Source organism: Anomaloglossus baeobatrachus, chromosome 2, assembly GCF_048569485.1.
Source record: "Anomaloglossus baeobatrachus isolate aAnoBae1 chromosome 2, aAnoBae1.hap1, whole genome shotgun sequence".
Taxonomy (NCBI): domain Eukaryota; kingdom Metazoa; phylum Chordata; class Amphibia; order Anura; family Aromobatidae; genus Anomaloglossus; species Anomaloglossus baeobatrachus.
In genome coordinates this window covers 670,081,600-670,103,739 of record NC_134354.1, presented here as the reverse complement: position 1 = coordinate 670,103,739, position 22,140 = coordinate 670,081,600, and the positions used below count along the sequence as shown (strand labels likewise).

The following is a 22,140-nucleotide window of genomic DNA, read 5'->3' as shown; positions in this document are numbered from 1 at the left end:
TATGTGTGTGTATATGTATGTATGTATGTGTGTGTATATGTATGTATGTGTGTGTATATGTATGTATGTGTGTGTATATGTATGTGTGTGTGTATATGTATGTGTGTATATATATATATATATATATATATATATATATATATATATATATATATATATATATATATATATATATATATATATATATATATATATATATATATATATATATATATATATATATATATATATATATATATATATATATAATATATATATAATATGTGTGTGTATATGTGGAGCTATGGAGCTATATATATTTCTTTGTCGCTCCATTGGGAGACCCAGACAATTGGGTGTATAGCTACTGCCTCCGGAGGCCACACAAAGTATTACACTTAAAAGTGTAAACCCCTCCCCTCTGCTATACACCCTCCCGTGCATCACGGGCTCCTCAGTTTTTATGCTTTGTGCACGAAAGATACTGTCCAGAAGCACACCTTCCCGGACAAGCGTTTTACTGAACGCCTTATAACACACGTTGTCCCTTCCTCTCTGACGTTGTTAAGGTTTCGGCTCAGTGTCATATGGTGCCCTCCAGTCTCTGGACTGGCGGCTAGATCAGTAGTAGCAGTGGCTGGCGGGTCCACGCTCAAGAATGCCACGGACAGACAGACAGAACTCCTAAGGGGATCCATCTATGAAGCCATAGGCGCGTCCATTGCCCCGGCCTTTGCAGGGGTGGGCACTCCAGGCTATCTCAGCTGCTCTGTCTCAGATCAATGCGGTCATCCTGTGCTCCGCAATTAGCGTCTTTGACGTCTCAGGCGAGGGTATTTTCATCCTCCGCCGGGCACAGAGAACCTTTTCTGCATGGCGGTCCAGGTCAGGGGAGTGGTCCCCACATGTCCAAGACCGATGTAGGAGACTTTCTGTCTTACGGTCACAGGATAGAGCTCAGTTCTCGTCCTCCGACTCGTTGCTTCACAGCATCTCCGTCCCCCGAGCGAGCCGATGCACGTTTCCAGGCGGTGAACACTCCGAAGGCTGGAGGAGTTGCGATCCTCGTTCCCCTTCAAGAACGTAGTCGCGGCTTTTTACTCCAGCTTGTTCATGGTACCAGATAGGACGGATCACCCCGCCCCGTTCTGGACTTCACACTGCTCAACTGACAGAGAACCTGACGGTTCCGGATGGAATCTCTCCGCTTGCCATCGCCTTTGATGGCCCAAGGAGGCTTCCTAGCATCAATCGACATCAGGGATGCTTATCTCCACGTGCCGATTGTATCAGAATATCAGCACTTCCTGCGCTTCGACATAGGGAACGAACACCTTCAGTTCGTGGCACTAACTTTCGGCCTGGTGACAGCCCTACGGGCCTTCACCAAGGTCATGACAACTGTGGTAGCGGTCCTACTCTCAGGCAATCTGCTGGTCAAGGCCCCCTCTCGGGTGGCATGCCAGCACAGCCTGAACATGGCTCTAGAGACTCTCCAGAGATTCGGGTGGTTCATCAATTTTTCCTAAAGTCAAAATTGACACCGGCCCAATCACTGACATATCTCGGCATGGAGTTTCATACTCTCTCAGCGATAGTGAAGCTTCCGCTGGACAAACAGCGTTCATTACAGACAGGGGTGCAATCGTTCCTTCGAGCCCAGTCACACCCTTTGAGGCGCCTCATGCACTTCCTAGAGAAGTTGGTGGCAGCAATAGAGGCAGCTCCGTTTGCGCTGATTCATCTGCGCCCACTTTAATGGGACTTTCTCCGCAAATGGGACAGCAAATCGACGTCCCTCGACAAGGACGTTGCTCCTTCTCGGGCAGCCATGGCCTCCCTTCAGTGGTGGCTTCTTCCCACTCTTGTCAAAGGAAAAATCCTTCCTGCCCACATCCTGGCCTGTGGTCACGGCGGACGCGAGTCTGTCAGGGAGTCTTCCTCCGCCACAGGGCTCAGGGTACATGGACTCAGCAGAGTCTTCCCTCCAGATCAATGTTCTGGAGATAAGGGCAGTGTTCTAGCCCTAAAAGCGTTCCAGCCATGGCTGGAAGGCAGGCAGATCCGAATTCAGTCGGACAACGCCAAGGCGGTGGCATACAACAACCACCAAGGCGGCACAAGCAGTCGGCAAGACTTCCAGCAAGTCCTGCGGATTCTGCTGTGGGTGGAAGCCACAGCCTCCACCATCTCCGCAGTTCACATCCCGGGCGTAGAAAACTGGGAAGCAGACTTTCTCAGTCGCCAGGGCATGGACGCAGGGGAATGGTCCCTTCGACCGGACGTGTTTCAAGAGATCTGTTGCCGCTGGGGGAAGCCGGACGTCGACCTATTGGCGTCCCGGCACAACAACAAAGTCACGGCATTCATGGCACGTTCTCAAGATCACAAAGCTCTGGCGGCAGACGCATTAGTGCAGGATTGGTCGCAGTTTCCCTGCCTCACGTATCCTCCTCTGGCACCGCTGCCCAGAGTGTTACGCAGGATCAGATCCGACAGCCACCGCGCCATCCTCGTCGCTCCAGACTGGCCGAGGAGGTCGTGGTACCCGGATCTGTGGCATCTCACGGTAGGCCAACCGTGGACACTACTAGACCGGCCAGACTTGCTGTCTCAAGGGCCGTTTTTTCCATCTGAATTCGGCGGCCCTCAACCTGACTGCGTAGCCATTGAGTCCTGGATCCTAGCGTCTTCAGGGTTATCTCAAGAGGTCATTGCCACTATGAGACAGGCCAGGAAACCAACGTCCGCCAAGATCTACCACAGGACGTGGAAGATCTTCTTATCCTGGTGCTCTGATCAGAGTTTTACTCTCTGGCCATTCGCCTTGCCCACTTTCTGTCCTTCCTTCAATCCGGAATGGAAAAGGGGTTGTCTCTCGGTTCCCTTAAGGGACAAGTTTCGGCGCTTTCTGTGTTTTTTTTTTTTTCAAAAGCGTCTAGCCAAACTCCCTCAGGTACGCACGTTCCTGCAGGGGGTTTGCCACATAGTCCCTCCTTACAAGCGTCGGCTAGAACCCTGGGATCGGAACAGGGTGATACCGGCTCTTCAGAAACCACCCTTCGAGCCAATGAGGGATATTCTCTTTCACGCCTTTCGCAGAAGGTGGTCTTCCTAGTGCAGTCACGTCACTCCGCAGAGTGTCTGACACAGCAGCGCTGTCATGCAAGTCCCCCTTCCTGGTGTTTCACCAGGACAAGCTGGTTCTGCGCTCGGTTCTGGAATTTCTCCCGAAGGTGGTATCCTCTGTTCATCTCAATCAGGATACCTTCTTACCTTCCTTTTGTTCTTATCCGGTTCACCAACGTGAAAAGGATTTGTACTTGTTAGGTCTGGTGAGAGCACTCAGACTCTACATTTCTCGTACGGCGCTCCTGCGCCGCTCTGATGCGCTCTTTGTCCTTGTCGTTGGCCAGAGTAAAGGGTCGCAAGCTCCCAAGTCAACTTGGCTCGGTGGATCAAGGAACCAATTCTTGAAGCCTACCGTTCTGCTGGGCTTCAGGTTCCTTCAAGGCTGAAGGCCCATTCTCCCAGAGCCGTGGGTGCGTCCAGGGCGTTGCTGCACCAGGCTACGGCTCAGCAGGTGTGTCAGGCGACTACCTGGTTGAGTCTGCACACTTTCACGGAGCACTATCTAGTGCATACCTACGCTCGGCAGATGCCAGCTTAGGTAGGCGAGTCCTTCAGGCGGCGGTTGCCCACCTGTAGGAAGGAGCCGTTTTACGGCTCTTTTACTGAGGTATTCTTTTACCCACCCAGGGACTGCTTTTGGACGTCCCAATTGTCTGGGTCTCCCAATGGAGCGACAAAGAAGAGAATTTTGTTTACTTACCGTAAATTCCTTTTCTTCTAGCTCCAATTGGGAGACCCAGCACCCGCCCCTGTTCCCTTCGGGCTGTTTGTTCTTTTGTGTACACATGTTGTTCAGATTGAACTGTTCTTGGTCATGGTTTCAGTTCTCCGAACATCCTTCGGATTGAATTTACCTTAGACCAATTTATAAGTTTCCTCCTTCCTGCTTTTGCACCAAAACTGAGGAGCCCGTGATGCACGGGAGGGTGTATAGCAGAGGGGAGGGGTTTACACTTTTAAGTGTAATACTTTGTGTGGCCTCCGGAGGCAGTAGCTATACACCCCAATTGTCTGGGTCTCCCAATTGGAGCTAGAAGAAAAGGAATTTACGGTAAGTAAACAAAATTCCCTTCATTACACATATACATATATATATATATATATATATATATATATATATATATATATATATATATATATATATATATATATATATATATATATATATATATATATATATATATATATATATATATATATATATATATATATATATATATATATATATATATATATATATATATATAATATATATATAATATATGTGTGTGTGTATAAATATGGATATGCATATAGATATATATGGATATGTACTGTATGTATATGTAATTGTATGTATATTTTCGCACTTGATTCATCCAACTGGTTTTGTAAGGGATTACAAAAAACAATAGTTTTCAACCAGTAGAAAATGATTTTCAATGAGTGTGACCAGTGCAGGTAAGGGAACGTCTGGCCACACATCGACCAGTGGTTTTTTTTTTTTTTGTTTTTCTTTTAATTGTAAAGTGCATAGAGCTATCTGGCTCTGGCACACAGGTTGTACTTTACCCCGGCAACTTTCTTATGAACAGTGTAATGGTGGCGAGGCCATCCTGGATTCAGTAGTCACTAGTATGTGTTTAATATGGAAATTCTGTTCCTTTCTCCCATTAGTGGAGGACTGCAGCCACGAGCGGCTGTTTTCCTGGAGGGATTGCAGTACTTGTTTGTTAGTCGCCTGAAGTTTTAATGCTCTTGTCATAGTACGTTCTGAATCCCCAAAAAGAGAATCGCCTGCCTTTCTTTTACAACACCACCTTTTAACCTTTGCCTCCCACACCCATTAGGTGCAAATAGTCTGATGAATGATTCCTCAAACTACATTGTCCTTTTTATTGTGCTTTTTTTTTTTTTTTTGTTTTCCTGTTGATTACCCAGAATTTCCAACACTTGACCAATTTACATAATTATACAAAGCAATGCCGAACGCATAACAGTTGACTGAGTTGTTCGTTCTAGTCAAAATTAGAAATTATTTAGATTTTTTTTTTTTTTATTTTTCCCCAATGTGCATGCAACTCCTTCCCTTTTTTTTTTTAACTTTTCTTTTTTTTTTTTTCTCTCTCCCCATTCTTCTCCCCCCTAAGCCCTGAGTGGGGCTTAAAAGCTGAGTCCCCTGCCCCTGGTATTATTATATTTACTCTTTGGCAGCATCATCATTTTTCAGCGCTGCTCCGGTCACACAGCACCATCTTGTGCCCAGAACGTCTGACTGGAGAGAGGTCAGAAGTTACGTCACAAGCACTCATTGCATCTCTGAGAGCAAGTACGAAGCTCTCATAGAGTTGGATTGACTCATGACCTCTGGTGTGCTCCATGAAACACTAGAACTGTCAACAGGTCACAAATCGTTGGAGACCAACCAGAGCACCGCTGAAAAAAGGTGAAGATTGAGGCAGGTGAGAATAAGACGGAGCAGAGGATTTGCATTTAAAGCTCCACCCCAGTGGTGAAATAAGTGTGTGTATGTATATATACTATTATATTATACTATATTTTTAAGGTTGCATTTAAGCATCCAGACCACAACCATTAGCTACCTGCGATCAGCTACATGCAGGCCTTTTGGTGGTCGTTTTATAGCCTCATTGTACAGGCCGATCACATTTCGTGTGCTTAGAATGATTGCCCTATGCTGATTGAGTATCATTGCTCTCAGCAGTACCGAAAAAGAGCAGAAGATGTGTTCACTCCGCGCTGCTGCTGAAGACTTTCCAAGGGAAGATGCGGGACACATCAGTGGCGAGAAGTGGCTTTTATTAAATGCATTTCAAAGCCATTACAAACTTGTTCTAGAAAGAAGCCGCTTGTGATGACTTTGAAATGCATTGAATTAAGCCACTTCTCTCCACCGGCGTGTCCTGGATCTTCTTTCGGGAAGTCTTCAGCAGCAGCGCGGCGTGGACACGTCTTCTGACCTTTTTCTGTGCTGTCCGGTGCACTTGTTTACTAGATAAGACTCTATTTTGTTCCTTTTGCTGCTTAGTGTTCTTTCATTCTCTCAGCAGTACAGGGCATTACAACATGTTTGCGGGGTTTCATTCATGTTTGAGGGGCTGTTGTCTTCGGCCATCTTGAGTTCCATGAATGAAGTGGTAGAGGTCATGTGTGCCCATGTTGCTCCATTCGACCCTTACCACACGGAGTAAGGCTGGAGGATTGGGTCTCCGTTCATGGTGATTGCTGTAGAGATCCTACTGATGAGACATGGGTCAATGTGGGGAGATGGTAAATGCTGGTCAAAGGGAAAAACCTCTGAGATCATGGTGCATGGATCTCCTATTTCTCATCTCTTACCCTTGTAATGAATTGTTTGCTCAGATTTGTGGATCATGGTGAAATGTATACATTTGTGATAGCAAATCTGTACATCTGTGAAAAAATCTGATAATTTTCTTCCAGAGGCAGGAAAAGAGCAATTCTGACTTGTTGGCAAAACAACCCACCTGTATGTAATTTAATAGTTACGTTGTAGATTACGGAATTTACTATATTTTCTTTTTAGGTTCATTGCATTAGTACAGAATTTACCATGCGAAAGCATGGGGGAGAGAAGGGTGTACCTTTCCGAATCCAAATTGATACTTTTAAAGAAAATGACAACGGAGAGTATACGGAGCACCTGCACTCGGCCAGCTCTCAGATCAAAGTGTTCAAGGTATGTTGGGTTTTGTAGCCTGCAGCTACGGTAGGGAACATTTATATAGTTGGTGCAATTCCTATTTTCTGATTCCTGATTTGAGGACACGAATATTGACAAAACTGATAGAAAAAGAGAAAAAAAAATCTGTATCATACCAGTGATTTACATTGTTATAATGAGGCAGTGTTTAGGGCGGCCAGGCTACATTTTATGTGCCAGCCTTTTGTGCCCATTTATATCCGTTAATGAACCTGCTTCAACTTTTAGTAGAGGAATCAATAATTTTTTTGGGGTTGGAAGGGGGTTATTGTATCTACACTACCCAAAATGACATATGCGCTAGGTTATATATCAATTTATTTGTTTTTTTTCTTTACCATTTCGTTATTGAATATGTATTTTGAAAGTGCCTTTTTATCACCATCCATGTCAGCTGCTGTAACTAGAATCTAAGACTGTGAGTCTTTATTTGCAGGTTGTTGTGTGTGTTTTTTTTTTTTTTAAGTTCCTTTTCTTTCTTTTGCCTTTTACTATTGCCGTTTTTGGCACCAAATAAATAAAAATGGTACACTCGGTTCATACATTTGGTGCAAAGTCTAAAGGATGGGCTTTCTTCCTGTCTTGAACTGTTTTGCCACTTTAGGCTCGAAAAGTAGGAAAAGTTGAACCAAAATTTGGCATACTCAAAAACACACAAGGAAGGGACTGGAGGGGAGATGCAGAAAAACAAAAAATCTGGTGCAAATAGAACAATGAATTGGGTAGGTGCAAATCCCACAAAACTAGGCAAAAAAAACTGGCGCAAAAATGAATCCGGGCCTAAGACTCTATGAACTACGGTTTAGACTATGCATTAGATGGGGTAGCCTAGAGGACTTTATGGCTTCTCTTTAAGACTAGAAGTGCTTTGCAAATGTAAGTTTTGGAAACATAGGAACCAGTAGTACAGGAAATATGGATTGTACACTCAGCTCTTGGGGACACATAATCTTGGGTTTCTGCCCTAAAGAGGTGGGGAGTTACTGTAGTAATAAGCCTGGGCATCCTCTTGCAGGATGGTAACGCTCCCAGTAAAGGTGGGGTCCCTGTGAATTTCTGTAGTCAAAGGAAAATAAATTCTAAATTATTAGCCTCCTTGGCCCACCCGATCATGTTTATTGGCTCAGTTCCTTCCAGAAGCGCACAATAGCTCATTCTAGGAATTTCACTCATGTACACGACCACAACTGGTTTGACGACTATTCTCCTACAAAGACTCTCTTTATGTCAGTCTTGAGCTTTTTGTGCCTCAGGTGGTTTTCCTTTATTTGAATATAAATTGCAATTCTCCAGTTGTGAACCTTCAGCTACTTTTGGCTTGTAGTAAGTTGACTCCTATCCATCAAATATTTGGAACAAAGGCCCCGTACAGGAATAGGTGCTCGTCGCACAGTCTTCCACCGGCTGATGTCATCTTCTACTGTTGCTTTAGCTTACTGTGTCTTCACTGTTAGGCTATGTGCCCACGCTGCGGATTTACCGTGGATTTGCCGAAAATCTGCAGCAGCGGCACTTCCAAGCCATTTCAATGGCATTTTGGAAATGCTGTGCCCATGCTGCGGATTTTTCCGCGGCGGATTTTGATCCGGAAAAATCTGTAGCATGTCAATTATTGTTGCAGATTTTGTTGCGGATTTTTCCCATGCAAGTCAATGCAAGGTGTAAAATCCGCAAGAAATCCGCAGGTCTGTTCCCACAGGCTCTTTTTCCTGTGGATTTGGTGCGGATTTCACAAACAAATCCGCAGGAAGTGATGTAGGATAGTTCAGGAAGAGGAAGTTTCACCATTTTGTAGTGTAGAGTAGTGGCAGTGTAGTCGTGTTGTGTCCGGACTCTGGATTGCCAGCTAAAAGCAGCTAGTTACAGGCTGCTTGCTTTTAGCTGGCAAAACAGGATCCCAGGTCTTTTTTCACAATTCTTTTTTTTAAAAAAAAAAAATGTGCTCCGCTGTATTTTCACTGTCCAGCCCGATGCAAGCAAGCAACTGAGGGCTGTGCTTCTCAGCGGGATAAGGCTGAAGCATTCTCTGCCCCTCCCGCTGAGAAAAACAGTCCTCAGCTGCCCCTGAAAATGGCGGCTCCATTGTGAAGCGCCATTCTCAGGTGCTGTACCGAGGCTCATCCAGCTGCCCTGATGCATTTGGCTGGCTGGGTAATACGGGGTTAATGCCAGTTTTCTGCAAACTGGCACTAAGCCCGAGGTTCATAATGTCATGCCTGTGTAGACACTGCCATTATGAACCTCCGTTTGGTACTAAAGAAAAGAAAACACTTTTTTTAAAAATTTTATTTGAAAGAAAAACACACACACATCCCCGATTGCCATCTTTATTACTCCCTGAATCCCCGACGATAATCCATGACAGCTCCGATGTGCACCCGGCTGACCCGGGCACTGACGTCAGCCGGTGACAGCAGCCGTCAGTGTATTATTGAATGCTGCACAGCTCTTTTCCGGCAGCTGGGAACGTCTGATATCAGAGCCCTGGTCAGCTGACTTAATTTGCGAGCGCAGGCGGGTCAGATGACTGCACACCGACAGCTGACGATGTGCAGTCATGTGACCCGGGCACGGATGTCAGCCGGTCCCAGCAGCCGTCAGTGTACGAGATGCTGCAAAGCTCTCTTCCGTCTGCTGGGACCGGCTGACGTCCGTGCCCGGGTCAGATGAGTGCACATCGGCCGACTATTCAGCTGTCGATGTGCACTCTGCTGACCCGCCCGCGCTCGCGAATTAAGTCAGCTGACCAGGTCTCTGAAGTCAGACGTTCCCAGCTGCCGGAAGAGAGCTGTGCAGCATTTAATACACTGACTGCTGCTGTGACCGGCTGACTTCTGTGCCCGGGTCAGCTGATGCTGTGAAGTCAGCTGACCCGAGCTCAGCTATGAACTGAGCTGACCCGGCCAGTGAGTTCTGCCGCTGCCAGCAGCCGGCAGAGAGCTTTCCTGTGATATTGTCCTGTATTAACCTCTGAGGCTTGGGAGTAATAAAGATGGCAATCAGGGATGTATGTGTGTTTTTCTTTCAATTAAAATTTTTAATAAAGGTGTTGTGTTTTCTTTTTTCCCAAATGGAGGTTCATAATGGCCGTGTCTACACAGGCATGACATTATGAACCTCGGGCTTAGTGCCAGTTTGCAGAAAACTGGCATTAACCCCGTATTACCCAGCCAGCCAATGCATCAGGGCAGCAGGATGAGCCTCGGTACAGCACCTGAGAATGGCGCTTCACAACGGAGCCGCCATTTTCAGGGGCAGCTGAGGACTGTTTTTCTCAGCGGGAGGGGCAGAGAATGCTTCAGCCTTATCCCGCTGAGAAGCACAGCCCTCAGTTGCTCGCTTGTATCGGGCTGGACAGTGAAAATACAGCGGAGCACTTTTTTTTTTTTTTTTTTTTTTTAAATAACAGTGAAAGGGAACATGGGACCACATTTTTTGGCTATAAGCTGCAGCCACCACCACTGGGTTATTATATACAGCCTGTTAGAATATAAGAGCCCAGTGGTGTTGGCCGCAGCTTTTCTGTATAAGCACACTGTGAGACTGCTAACAAAATGGATAATGGAGAAGAAAGGAGGGTTGGGACAGGAAATGACATAAAGAGACTTTTTATGCCTTCAAAACAGTCAAAGCTTTATTCAGAAACACATTAGAGTACAATGGACAAAATCTGCATCAAAATCCGCATCAAAATCCGCAACGAAATCCGCGTCAAATCCGCAGCTATGCTAAGGTGCGGATTCTGGGGGAAAGCTGCGGATTTTGAGGCAGAAAAATCCGCAGCAACATTCTCTCGTGGACACATAGCCTTAGTCATTGAAGATCTTCCCTTGACCTTCAGCACAGTTACTAAAGAAAAAATCTCAGACCCATGAATATGCCATTATAGCGGCTTTCTTGTGAAAATGTTGATGTCCCGTGTACTTCCAATTCTCAAGAAATAAAGAAGAAACTATTCATTTGAGCTGGAATTTCCGGTGTTACTTAATTTTTGGAGATGTGTCCTGTGTTCTGACGAAACTAAAATTGAACTGTTTGGCCGTAATGACCCTCGTAATGTTTGGTGGAAAAAGGGTTAAGCTTTGAAGCCTAAGAACACAATCTCAACTGTGAAACACTGGGTGGCAGCATCATGTTGTTGGGTTGTTTTGCTGCAGGAGGGACTGGTGCGCTTCTCAAAATAGATGGCATCATGAGGAATGAAAATTGTGGCAATACTGCAGCAACATCTCAAGACATCAGCCAGAAACTTTAACGCTTGAGCGAAAATGGGTCTTCCAAATGGACAATGACCCGAAGCATTCTGCCAGACTGGTTACAAAGTGTCTTAAAGATAACACAGTCAATGTTTTGGAGTGGCTTTTACAAAGCCCTAATCTCAATCCTATTGAAAATTTATGGGTAAAGCTGAAAAGGCCGGTGCGAGCAAGGCGGCCTACAAACATTGCTCAGTTACAACAGTTCTGTCAGGAGGAATGAGCCCAAATTCCTTCAACTAGTGTGAGAAGCTTGTGGAAGGAAATCCAAAACGTTTGACCCAAGTCATACAATTTAAGGGCAATGGTACCAAATACTAATGAAATGTATGTAAAGTTTGACTTTGCAGAAAGTAATAAAAGTGCCTTAAAACAGTCATGTGCGCTCTGGTGCGCGCGCTCTGTCTCTCTCTGTATGTGTGTGTGTGTCTGTGTGTGTGTGTCTCTGTGTGTGTGTCTCTGTGTGTGTGTCTCTGTGTGTGTGTCTCTGTGTGTCTGTCTGTGTGTGTCTGTCTGTGTGTGTCTGTCTGTGTGTGTCTGTCTGTGTGTGTCTGTCTGTGTGTGTCTGTCTGTGTGTGTGTCTGTGTGTGTGTGTGTCTGTGTGTGTGTGTGTCTGTGTGTGTGTGTGTGTGTGTCTGTCTGTGTGTGTGTGTCTGTCTGTGTGTGTGTCTGTCTGTGTGTGTGTCTGTCTGTGTGTGTGTCTGTCTGTGTGTGTGTCTGTCTGTGTGTGTGTGTCTGTCTGTGTGTGTGTCTGTCTGTGTGTGTGTCTGTCTGTGTGTGTGTCTGTCTGTGTGTGTGTCTGTCTGTGTGTGTGTCTGTCTGTGTGTGTGTCTGTCTGTGTGTGTGTCTGTCTGTGTGTGTGTCTGTCTGTGTGTGTGTCTGTCTGTGTGTGTGTCTGTCTGTGTGTGTGTCTGTCTGTGTGTGTGTCTGTCTGTGTGTGTGTCTGTGTGTGTGTGTGTGTGTCTCTGTGTGTGTCTGTCTCTGTGTGTGTCTGTCTCTGTGTGTGTCTGTCTCTGTGTGTGTCTGTCTCTGTGTGTGTCTGTCTCTGTGTGTGTGTATATGTCAACTGTAAATGTTTAGATCAAACTGTGTTTTAGGCTGTATTGAGTTTGGGGTTTTTTTTTTTTGTTTTTTTTGTTTTTTTTTGTCCTCTACAATTTAATAACCAGAATACCAGCAATTGGCCATTCTCCCTCTAGTAATAACAATTTCTCTTAACTTTTGTAAAGTTGTAGTTTTCAGATTTCCCTTTACATTTGTAGAAGACTGGGTATTTAACACTGATGTGTTTGCCTTTAGGGACTTTCTGCATGTGAGTCTTAAGTTTAACAGTAAGATATTTCTTTCAGAGGGCTTTAGCGACCTTGGGTCAAGGACAATGTTTAGCAGTTCCTTGAAGAATTCATTAAGCGTGCCTGGAGTTATTAATTTAAAGCCTGCTTGTTCATTTAGTTGCTCTAGAGATCATAACATTGTTTTTCACTGTGAACCTACTTTGGAATTGGTTTTAACTGTTGAGTTGACAAATGTGATCAGTGGTTTGCTGAACTCCAACCTCCATTTATGCAAAGAGAGATTGTACCATGCATATCACAATCCATACCATGCATTGTATGGATCAGTCTATCTACCAGGGTTGATCTCAAAATAAATCATCCTGTTTATTTTCATGGAAACCACAACAGATACTGAGCTTATCCTAACCCAGTTGAATTGAGCAAGATTTCAGCTTCTTGACGTCATTTTTTTTCATAGTCCCCACCATTCCTTAAACATTTTCACCAGCTTTGTACATGAGCCTACATGCTGTGCTCGTAAAAATCTAAACCAGCAGAGACAAGCCACTTTTTTCATTACACCTGCAATGAATGACAGCTTTATTGTCTGGGAAATCTTATCCATGTAGATAATCTTTCAGTGGCCAAAGATGGATGTCTGAAGGTAGCAACCAATTCCAGCCTATACAATGGATGGGACAGCCACACTTTTTAATGTGTTCATTAGTCCAGCAGGTCTTTGTGCCAGGTGGGTCATGGCACAAACTTTGCAATACCCAATATTTTCCTTAGAGCGCCATTAATTCCACAGCTTTACAGAAATCATGATGGCTGACATTGTCCCCATTGGGGCTCACAATCGAAGTGTGGGAGGAAACCCTGCAAACTCCTTGCAGATGTTCTTGGTGGCCTTTGATCCATGGACCCCGGCACTTGAAGGCTATATTGCTAATTACTGAACCAGCAATATGTCATGTAACTATTGAGAGATTATTTGGCATTTAAAGAGTACTGCGGGGTCCACTCATGAGCAAATACGAGACCTATTCAAGAGCTAATCGCTGAGCCATCGTGTTGCCATACATTGCCAGCATTTACAGTTCTTCCCTGGTCGTAATCTGCCAGTTTTGTGCAGATGAGCTGATTGAGGTGCTCTTTTTATTTTGAGAGCTGTGCAGGGATGCCCCCGAATATGGCTTTTCACATCATTTTCTTCACTATTGAAGCCCACTGCCTAACAACCACTTTATTATCTCGGGAAGCCTTCAACCAACATTGATGGATCTCAATGAGTTTGACTTTTTTCGGCATGAAGGATTTGTCACACACCTCGGTTTAGTACACTGCTCTGTCAGACACCATTTTGTCGACTGCCCCTCTGATGTTATCTGTTGGGCAACAAACTAACAGGATATCCGCGGGAAGGTTCAACCTAAACTAAAACATCAACTACATCCGGCTCAGAGGCATTACTGTCTTCTGAGCAGGCCTCCTATATTAAAATGAGGCATCATCATTTGGAAGGGCAGCTCAAAATATACTATGTACTCATACACAAGTACTTGTAATAAGTCTCAATTGATTCTCCTCTCAATAGTTTTACACTGTCCATACCCATCAGATAGACGGCAACCTTCCGATTTGTTAATGTTTTGGGGTGTCCTAACTTCCTGATGCAAAATTTGAGGGGATGAAAAGATTTGGGGATGTTGGGTTTCAACATGCCTGATCCTCTTCTAATGGAAGATCTGTCTGGCAAGGATTTATTCCAATCTTCCAAGCTGCGTCTATGGGGGTGAGTGCTGGCGAGAGGAGTAGTTTTCATGGGCGATAAGTGTATATGGGGCTTATGCCAAATATTTATTTCTGGCCTGTTAGATAAAAGAATACTTGCATGAAATGAGATTTTTATTTATATCCCAGATGCTGCTTAATCATTTATTCTATAAAATGTCGTCTTCTTGTTGTTCTTGCCCTCACCAGTCACTTTCTGCTCTTTCCGAACATCACTGACTCAATCCTGGACTCTCATCACAGTGACCTAAAATAAAGTGGTTTTTGTTTTGTTTTTTTATTACCCTTCGTAGCCTAAAGGAGCGGACCGAAAACAGAAAACGGACCGGGAAAAGATGGAAAAGAGAACACCACTAGAGAAGGAGAAATATCAGCCCTCCTATGAGACCACCATTTTAACAGAGGTGAATGGATTGTGACATTGTTTGCTATACAGTGTTGTTATTGTTACCGTTCCTTTCTTATTTCTACATTTCTCAGCAGCCTTAGGTGGGACGACAATGTTTCAGTATAAATAAGGAACTGTGGAAGACAAAAAGCGCAATAGGGTCTTACACTGCTTTACCCTTTCTATATTGGAGTATTACACTCACCTTTTTAATGGTTGTGCCAGTCACAACCACTATGCAGGCATGTAAGAATCCGGGTCCAGGCAGCAGCCCCAAGAAGTAGCTGATAACAGACAGTGATGGAGAAAGGGTCTTAAATCCGCTCAAAGGACTCAATGGATCCAGAAAGAGATTAATGCCTCAATTTGATGTTCTTCTGCCTGTTGTCCTGATAAAGGGAGCTGTGACTCCTGAAACGCGTTGACCTGTGCATGATATTAAAAGAAGCATTAATTTTTCTGGATCCATTGAGTCCTTGGTGTGGATTTAAGACCCTTTCTCTATCACTCTGTTATCAATGTTTCAGTATACTTTCTTTGTCGCTCCATTGGGAGACCCAGACAATTGGGGTGTATAGGCTATGCCTCCGGAGGCCGCACAAAGTATTACACTTAAAAGTGTTAAGCCCCTCCCCTTCTGCCTATACACCCCCCGTACTCCCACGGGCTCCTCAGTTTTTTGCTTTGTGCGAAGGAGGTCAGACACGCACGCACAGCTCCACAGATTGGTCAGCAGCAGCTGCTGACCATGTCGGATGGAAGAAAAGTGGGCCCATATAGAGCCCCCAGCATGCTCCCTTCTCACCCCACTCTTGTCGGTGGTGTTGTAAGGTTGAGGTATCCATTGCGGGTACGGAGGCTGGAGCCCACATGCTGTTTTCCTTCCCCATCCCCCTCAGGGCTCTGGGTGAAGTGGGATCCTATCGGTCTCCAGGCACTGAGACCGTGCTTCATCCACAACTCCTGTGGAGCCTGCTGGATAGGAGCCGGGTATCGTTCAGGGACATGGCCCTGCTACTTGGAGGTACTCTGTATCCCTGTGGGGACAGCGCACAGCAACACTCCAGCTTTGCTGGGTGTGCTAGTGCACCGGGGACCACGGCGCTGACCGGGTTAATATGTGCCATTACACACTCAGCGTTGCTGAGTGTGTTTATGTATAGGGACTGCCGCACTGACCGCCGCGGCCATGGAAACACTGCGGCACGGCTGGGACTTGTAGTGCGCCGGGGACTTTCACGCCGGCCGCGCTTTTACGGCGGCCGCGTTTATTACTAGAGTCCCCGGCTTTTTGCGGCCTAGTTTCCTTTCCTCCCGCCCACAGCCCTGACAGGCAGGGGAAGGGCGGGACGCTGCACAGAACGAGCAGCACTGAGGGCTGGAGCATGCTTTGCATACTCCACCCCCCTCACTGTGCACAGTGCGGGCACCAGTTCCCGCACTTTCTGGGTCACGCCCACGGCTCCCTCCTCTCCTCAGGACGCCGGCAGCCATTCCTGTCAGCTCCTCGGACGCAGCAGAGGGGGACAAAGTCTGGGAGACCCAGGCAGGGACTCTGGTGGCCTCACAACCGCTTTAGGCGGGTGGTAAGCAGCACCTGTGGTGCTAGCCCCATTGTGCAGTAGTGTAACATTATATGTTTATGGTATATATGTTTTACACTGTATGGTGCACAGTTGATTTCTGGCTATATACCCTATTGTGTTACTCAGGGAAGATAATAGCATGGCACCCACGAAAGGCAGGGGTGCCAAAACACAGGCTTATTATGTTGCCTGCGCCGCATGTACGACCCCGCTACCGGCAGGTTCCACTGACCCTCATTGTGTGCACTGTTCGGCCCCTGTGGCACTTACTCAGCCGGAGCCTCTGCTAAGAGGGGCCCAGGGGGAGCCACCTGCTAACACTGTTCAGGTGACGGGGACGGAGTTTGCAAAACTCTCTGAGACTATGGCTAAGATACTAGAAGCCTTGCAGTCCAGGCCGGTATCTCAGCACAGGGACTCTGTTGAATCTTTGTTCCCTGGCCCACCTCAGCTGGACCAACAATGTCCTCCCGGGGTATCTCATGGATCCCAGGCTGAGGGTTCTGACACAGACCCCAGCCCCAGACCGACTAAGCGAGCTCGCTTAGATTTTCCCTCGACATCATCATATTGTGCAGGGTCTCAGAGGGGGGAATCTCTGGTTGATGATGCGGAGACAGCTGATCAGGATTCTGATCCTGAGGCCGCTCTCAATCTTGATACTCCGGACGGGGACGCCATAGTGAACGACCTTATTGCGTCCATCAATCGTATGTTGGATATTTCTCCCTCAGCTCCTCCGGTGGAGGAGTCAGCTTCTCAGCAGGAGAAATTCCGTTTCAGGTTTCCCAAGCGTACACAGAGTATGTTTCTGGACCACTCTGATTTCAGAGAGGCAGTCCAGAATCACCATGCTTGTCCAGATAAGCGTTTTTCTAAGCGCCTTAAGGATACACGTTATCCTTTTCCCCCTGACGTGGTCAAAAGTTGGGCTCAGTGTCCCAAAGTGGATCCTCCAATCTCCAGACTGGCAGCTAGATCCATACTTGCAGTGGAAGATGGGGCTTCACTCAAATATGCCACTGACAGGCAGATGGAACTCTGGTTGAAATCCATCTATGAAGCTATCGGCGCTTCTTTTGCCCCAGCGTTCGCAGCCGTATGGGCGCTACAAGCTATCTCAGCAGGTCAAGCGCAAATTGACGCAGCCACACGCACGTCCGCGCCACAGGTGGCGTCCATAACCACTCAGACGTCGGCATTTGCGTCTTACGCTATTAATGCTGTCCTGGACTCTGCGAGCCGTACGGCGGTTGCAGCCGCCAATTCGGTGGTACTCCGCAGGGCCTTGTGGCTACGGGAATGGAAGGCAGATTCTGTTTCCAAAAAGCGCTTAACCAGTTTGCCAATTTCTGGCGACCGATTGTTTGGCGAGCGTTTGGATGAAATCATCAAACAATCCAAGGGAAAGGATACATCCTTACCCCAGCCCAAACCGAACATACCCCAACAGAGGAAGGGGCAGTCGAGGTTTCGGTCCTTTTGGGGCGCGGGCAGGTCCCAATTCTCCTCGTCCAAAAGGCCTCAGAAAGATCAAAGGAACTCTGACGCATGGCGGTCTAAGTCACGTCCTAAAAAGGCCACCGGAGGTGCCGCTACCAAAGCGGCTTCCTCATGACTTTCGGCCTCCTCACTCCGCATCTTCGGTCGGTGGCAGGCTCTCCCGCTTTTGCGACGCCTGGCTGCCACGGGTAAAAGACCGTTGGGTGAGAGACATTCTGTCTCACGGTTACAAGATAGAGTTCACCTCTCGTCCCCCGACTCGATTCTTCAGGTCATCCCCGCCTCCCGAGCGAGCCGAGGCTCTTCTGCAGGCGCTGGGCACTCTGAAGGCAGAAGGAGTGGTGGTCCCTGTTCCTCTTCAGCAACAGGGCCACGGTTTTTACTCCAACTTGTTTGTGGTCCCAAAGAAGGACGGGTCTTTCCGTCCTGTCCTGGACCTGAAATTTCTCAACAAACACGTAAAGACCAGGCGGTTCCGGATGGAATCCCTCCGCTCCGTCATCGCCTCAATGTCCCAAGGAGATTTCCTTGCATCGATCGATATCAAAGATGCTTATCTCCACGTACCGATTGCTCCAGAGCACCAGCGCTTCTTGCGCTTCGCCATAGAAAACGAACACCTGCAGTTCGTGGCACTGCCGTTCGGCCTGGCAACAGCCCCACGGGTTTTCACCAAGGTTATGGCTACTGTAGTAGCGGTCCTCCACTCTCAGGGTCACTCGGTGATCCCTTACTTGGACGATCTCCTGATCAAGGCACCCTCTCAAGAGGCATGCCAACACAGCCTCGACGCTACCCTGGAGACTCTCCAGAGTTTCGGGTGGATCATCAATTTTCCAAAGTCAAATCTGACACCGGCCCAATCGCTCACATACCTTGGCATGGAGTTTCATACCCTCTCAGCGATAGTGAAGCTTCCGCTGATCAAGCAGCGGTCACTACAGACAGGGGTACAATCTCTCCTTCAAGGCCAGTCACACCCCTTGAGGCGCCTCATGCACTTCCTGGGGAAGATGGTGGCAGCAATGGAGGCAGTTCCTTTCGCGCAGTTTCACCTGCGTCCTCTTCAATGGGACATCCTACGCAAATGGGACAGGAAGCCGACGTCCCTCGACAGGAACGTCTCCCTCTCTCAGGCGACCAAAGCTTCCCTTCGGTGGTGGCTTCTTCCCACTTCATTATCGAAGGGGAAATCCTTCCTACCCCCATCCTGGGAGGTGGTCACGACGGACGCGAGTCTGTCAGGGTGGGGAGCGGTTTTTCTCCACCACAGGGCTCTGGGTACGTGGACCCAGCAAGAGTCCTCGCTTCAGATCAATGTTCTGGAAATACGGGCAGTGTATCTTGCCCTGAAAGCGTTCCAGCAGTGGCTGGAAGGCAAGCAGATCAGAATTCAGTCGGACAATTCCACAGCGGTGGCATACATCAACCACCAAGGCGGCACACGCAGTCGGCAAGCCTTCCAGGAAGTCCGGCGGATTTTGATGTGGGTGGAAGCCACGGCCTCCACCATCTCTGCAGTTCACATTCCAGGCGTGGAAAACTGGGAAGCAGATTATCTCAGTCGCCAGGGCATGGACGCAGGGGAATGGTCCCTTCACCCGGACGTGTTTCAGGAGATCTGTTGCCACTGGGGGGTGCCGGACGTCGACCTCATGGCGTCCCGGCACAACAACAAGGTACCGACGTTCATGGCACGGTCTCAAGATCCCAGAGCTCTGGCGGCAGACGCCTTAGTTCAGGATTGGTTGCAGTTTCAGCTCCCTTATGTGTTTCCTCCGCTGGCACTGTTGCCCAGAGTGTTACGCAAGATCAGGGCCGACTGCCGCCGCGTCATCCTCGTCGCTCCAGACTGGCCGAGGCGGTCGTGGTACCCGGATCTGTGGCATCTCACGGTCGGCCAACCGTGGGCACTACCAGACCGACCAGACTTGCTATCTCAAGGGCCGTTTTTCCATCTGAATTCTGCGGCCCTCAACCTGACTGTGTGGCCATTGAGTCCTGGATCCTAGCGTCTTCAGGGTTATCTCAAGACGTCATTGCCACTATGAGACAGGCTAGGAAACCAACGTCCGCCAAGATCTACCACAGGACGTGGAAAATTTTCCTGTCGTGGTGCTCTGCTCAGGGTTTTTCTCCCTGGCCTTTTGCCTTGCCCACTTTTCTGTCCTTCCTTCAATCTGGACTGGAAAAGGGTTTGTCGCTCGGCTCCCTTAAGGGACAAGTCTCAGCGCTCTCTGTGTTTTTCCAGAAGCGCCTAGCCAGACTTCCACAGGTACGCACGTTCCTGCAGGGGGTTTGTCACATCGTTCCTCCTTACAAGCGGCCGTTAGAACCCTGGGATCTGAACAGGGTGCTGATGGTTCTTCAGAAACCACCATTCGAGCCAATGAGAGATATTTCTCTCTCACGCCTTTCGCAGAAAGTGGTTTTTCTAGTAGCAGTCACTTCACTTCGGAGAGTGTCTGAGCTAGCAGCGCTGTCATGCAAAGCCCCTTTCCTGGTTTTTCACCAGGACAAGGTGGTTCTGCGTCCGGTTCCGGAATTTCTCCCTAAGGTGGTATCCCCCTTTCATCTCAATCAGGATATCTCCTTACCTTCTTTTTGTCCTCATCCAGTTCACCAATGTGAAAAGGATTTGCACTTGTTAGATCTGGTGAGAGCACTCAGACTCTACATTTCTCGTACGGCGCCCCTGCGCCGCTCGGATGCACTCTTTGTCCTTGTCGCTGGCCAGCGTAAAGGGTCACAGGCTTCCAAATCAACCTTGGCTCGGTGGATCAAGGAGCCAATTCTCGAAGCCTACCGTTCGGCTGGGCTTCCGGTTCCCTCAGGGCTGAAGGCCCATTCTACCAGAGCCGCGGGCGCGTCCTGGGCTTTGAGGCACCAGGCTACGGCTCAGCAGGTGTGTCAGGCGGCTACCTGGTCGAGCCTGCACACTTTCATGAAACACTATCAGGTGCATACCTATGCTTCGGCGGATGCCCACCTGTAGGAAGAGGCCGTTTTACGGCTCTCTTACGAGGTATTATTTTACCCACCCAGGGACTGCTTTTGGACGTCCCAATTGTCTGGGTCTCCCAATGGAGCGACAAAGAAGGGAATTTTGTTTACTTACCGTAAATTCCTTTTCTTCTAGCTCCAATTGGGAGACCCAGCGCCCGCCCCTGTTTTTTTGTGTACACATGTTGTTCATGTTGAATGGTTTCAGTTCTCCGATATTCCTTCGGATTGAAGTTACTTTAAACCAGTTTATAATTCTTTCTCCTCCTTCTTGCTTTTGCACCAAAACTGAGGAGCCCGTGGGAGCACGGGGGGTGAATAGGCAGAAGGGGAGGGGCTTAACACTTTTAAGTGTAATACTTTGTGCGGCCTCCGGAGGAATAGCCTATACACCCCAATTGTCTGGGTCTCCCAATTGGAGCTAGAAGAAAAGGAATTTACGGTAAGTAAACAAAATTCCCTTCTTCTCAATTCTTCATAATTAGAATTTTCAGGATTCTGCCACAATTTTTCGTTGTGTATTTCTAGAGAATACAGGTCTGCCCCTTACATTACATTACATCATATTTCCAGAACAGAGTTATATCCTCTGGAAATTCCCAATGGAGAGAGATTCTTATTGAGTGACCACAAATGTCTGCACGGCTCCTATTGTGATCGTTTGTATAGGATCTTTTTGTGTTTTTTACAGTGCTCACCGTGGCCAGAGATCACCTACGTCCCAAATGCTCCTTCCCCCGGATTTAACAGTTCACACAATAGTTTTACAATAAGTGAAGGGTAAGTTTTCTCCTGCTTCTGTTCTCCGTATATGAATAATGCATCTGTGTAGTGAAAATGTTGATTCACAGCTTCATCCAGAGCTCCAGACTGAAATACGAGAGCGAGCAGGATCAGAGCTGTGCTCGGCAAAGAAAATGTGCATTTCGGATATCCGTTAACACCTTCATCACCTGGCGATTTTTTTCCGTTTTTTGGGGGGGTTTTTCCGCCCCATCTTCCAAGAACCATAACTTTTTTTTATTTTACTGTCACTATAGCCATATGAGGGCTTATTTTTTGAAGAATGAGTTGTACTTTTGACTGACCCCATTCATTCTGCCACATATTGTACTGGAAAACGAGGAAAAAAAATTCAAAGTGCGGTGACATTGCAAAAAATGTGTAATTCCACGATTGCTTTGTTTTTCCATTTACCATGTACAGTACATTATATGGGGAAACAGACTTAGCCATATGATTCCCAAGGTCAGTAGGAGTTTGTAAATAAAAAAACTTGTATTAGTTTTACTTTTATTGAAGTGGTGGAAAAGGTCAGAAATTTGTAAAATAAAGAAATAAAGTTGCGCTTTGGTGGCCATTTTCCAAGATCTGTGTCCCATGTTTTGGGATCTGGGGCTCCGTGATGGCTTATTTTTTTGCATTTTGAGCTGACATTTTTAATTATACCATTTTTGGGTAAATGGGATGTTTTGATCACCTATTATTGCATTTTAAT

The 22,140-nt window shown here is 47.1% G+C and overlaps 1 protein-coding gene across 1 annotated transcript in view; it reads left to right on the top strand.

Annotated features, from left to right (window-relative positions):
- The window catches only part of TFCP2 (transcription factor CP2), a 139,935-nt gene that overhangs the window by 63,573 nt on the left and 54,222 nt on the right, over positions 1-22,140 (top strand). The window contains exons 6-8 of the mRNA XM_075337127.1: positions 6,659-6,811; positions 14,456-14,566; positions 21,334-21,422. Of these exons, the coding sequence (XP_075193242.1) occupies positions 6,659-6,811; positions 14,456-14,566; positions 21,334-21,422 (353 nt within the window). The remainder of the gene's footprint in view (positions 1-6,658; positions 6,812-14,455; positions 14,567-21,333; positions 21,423-22,140) is intronic.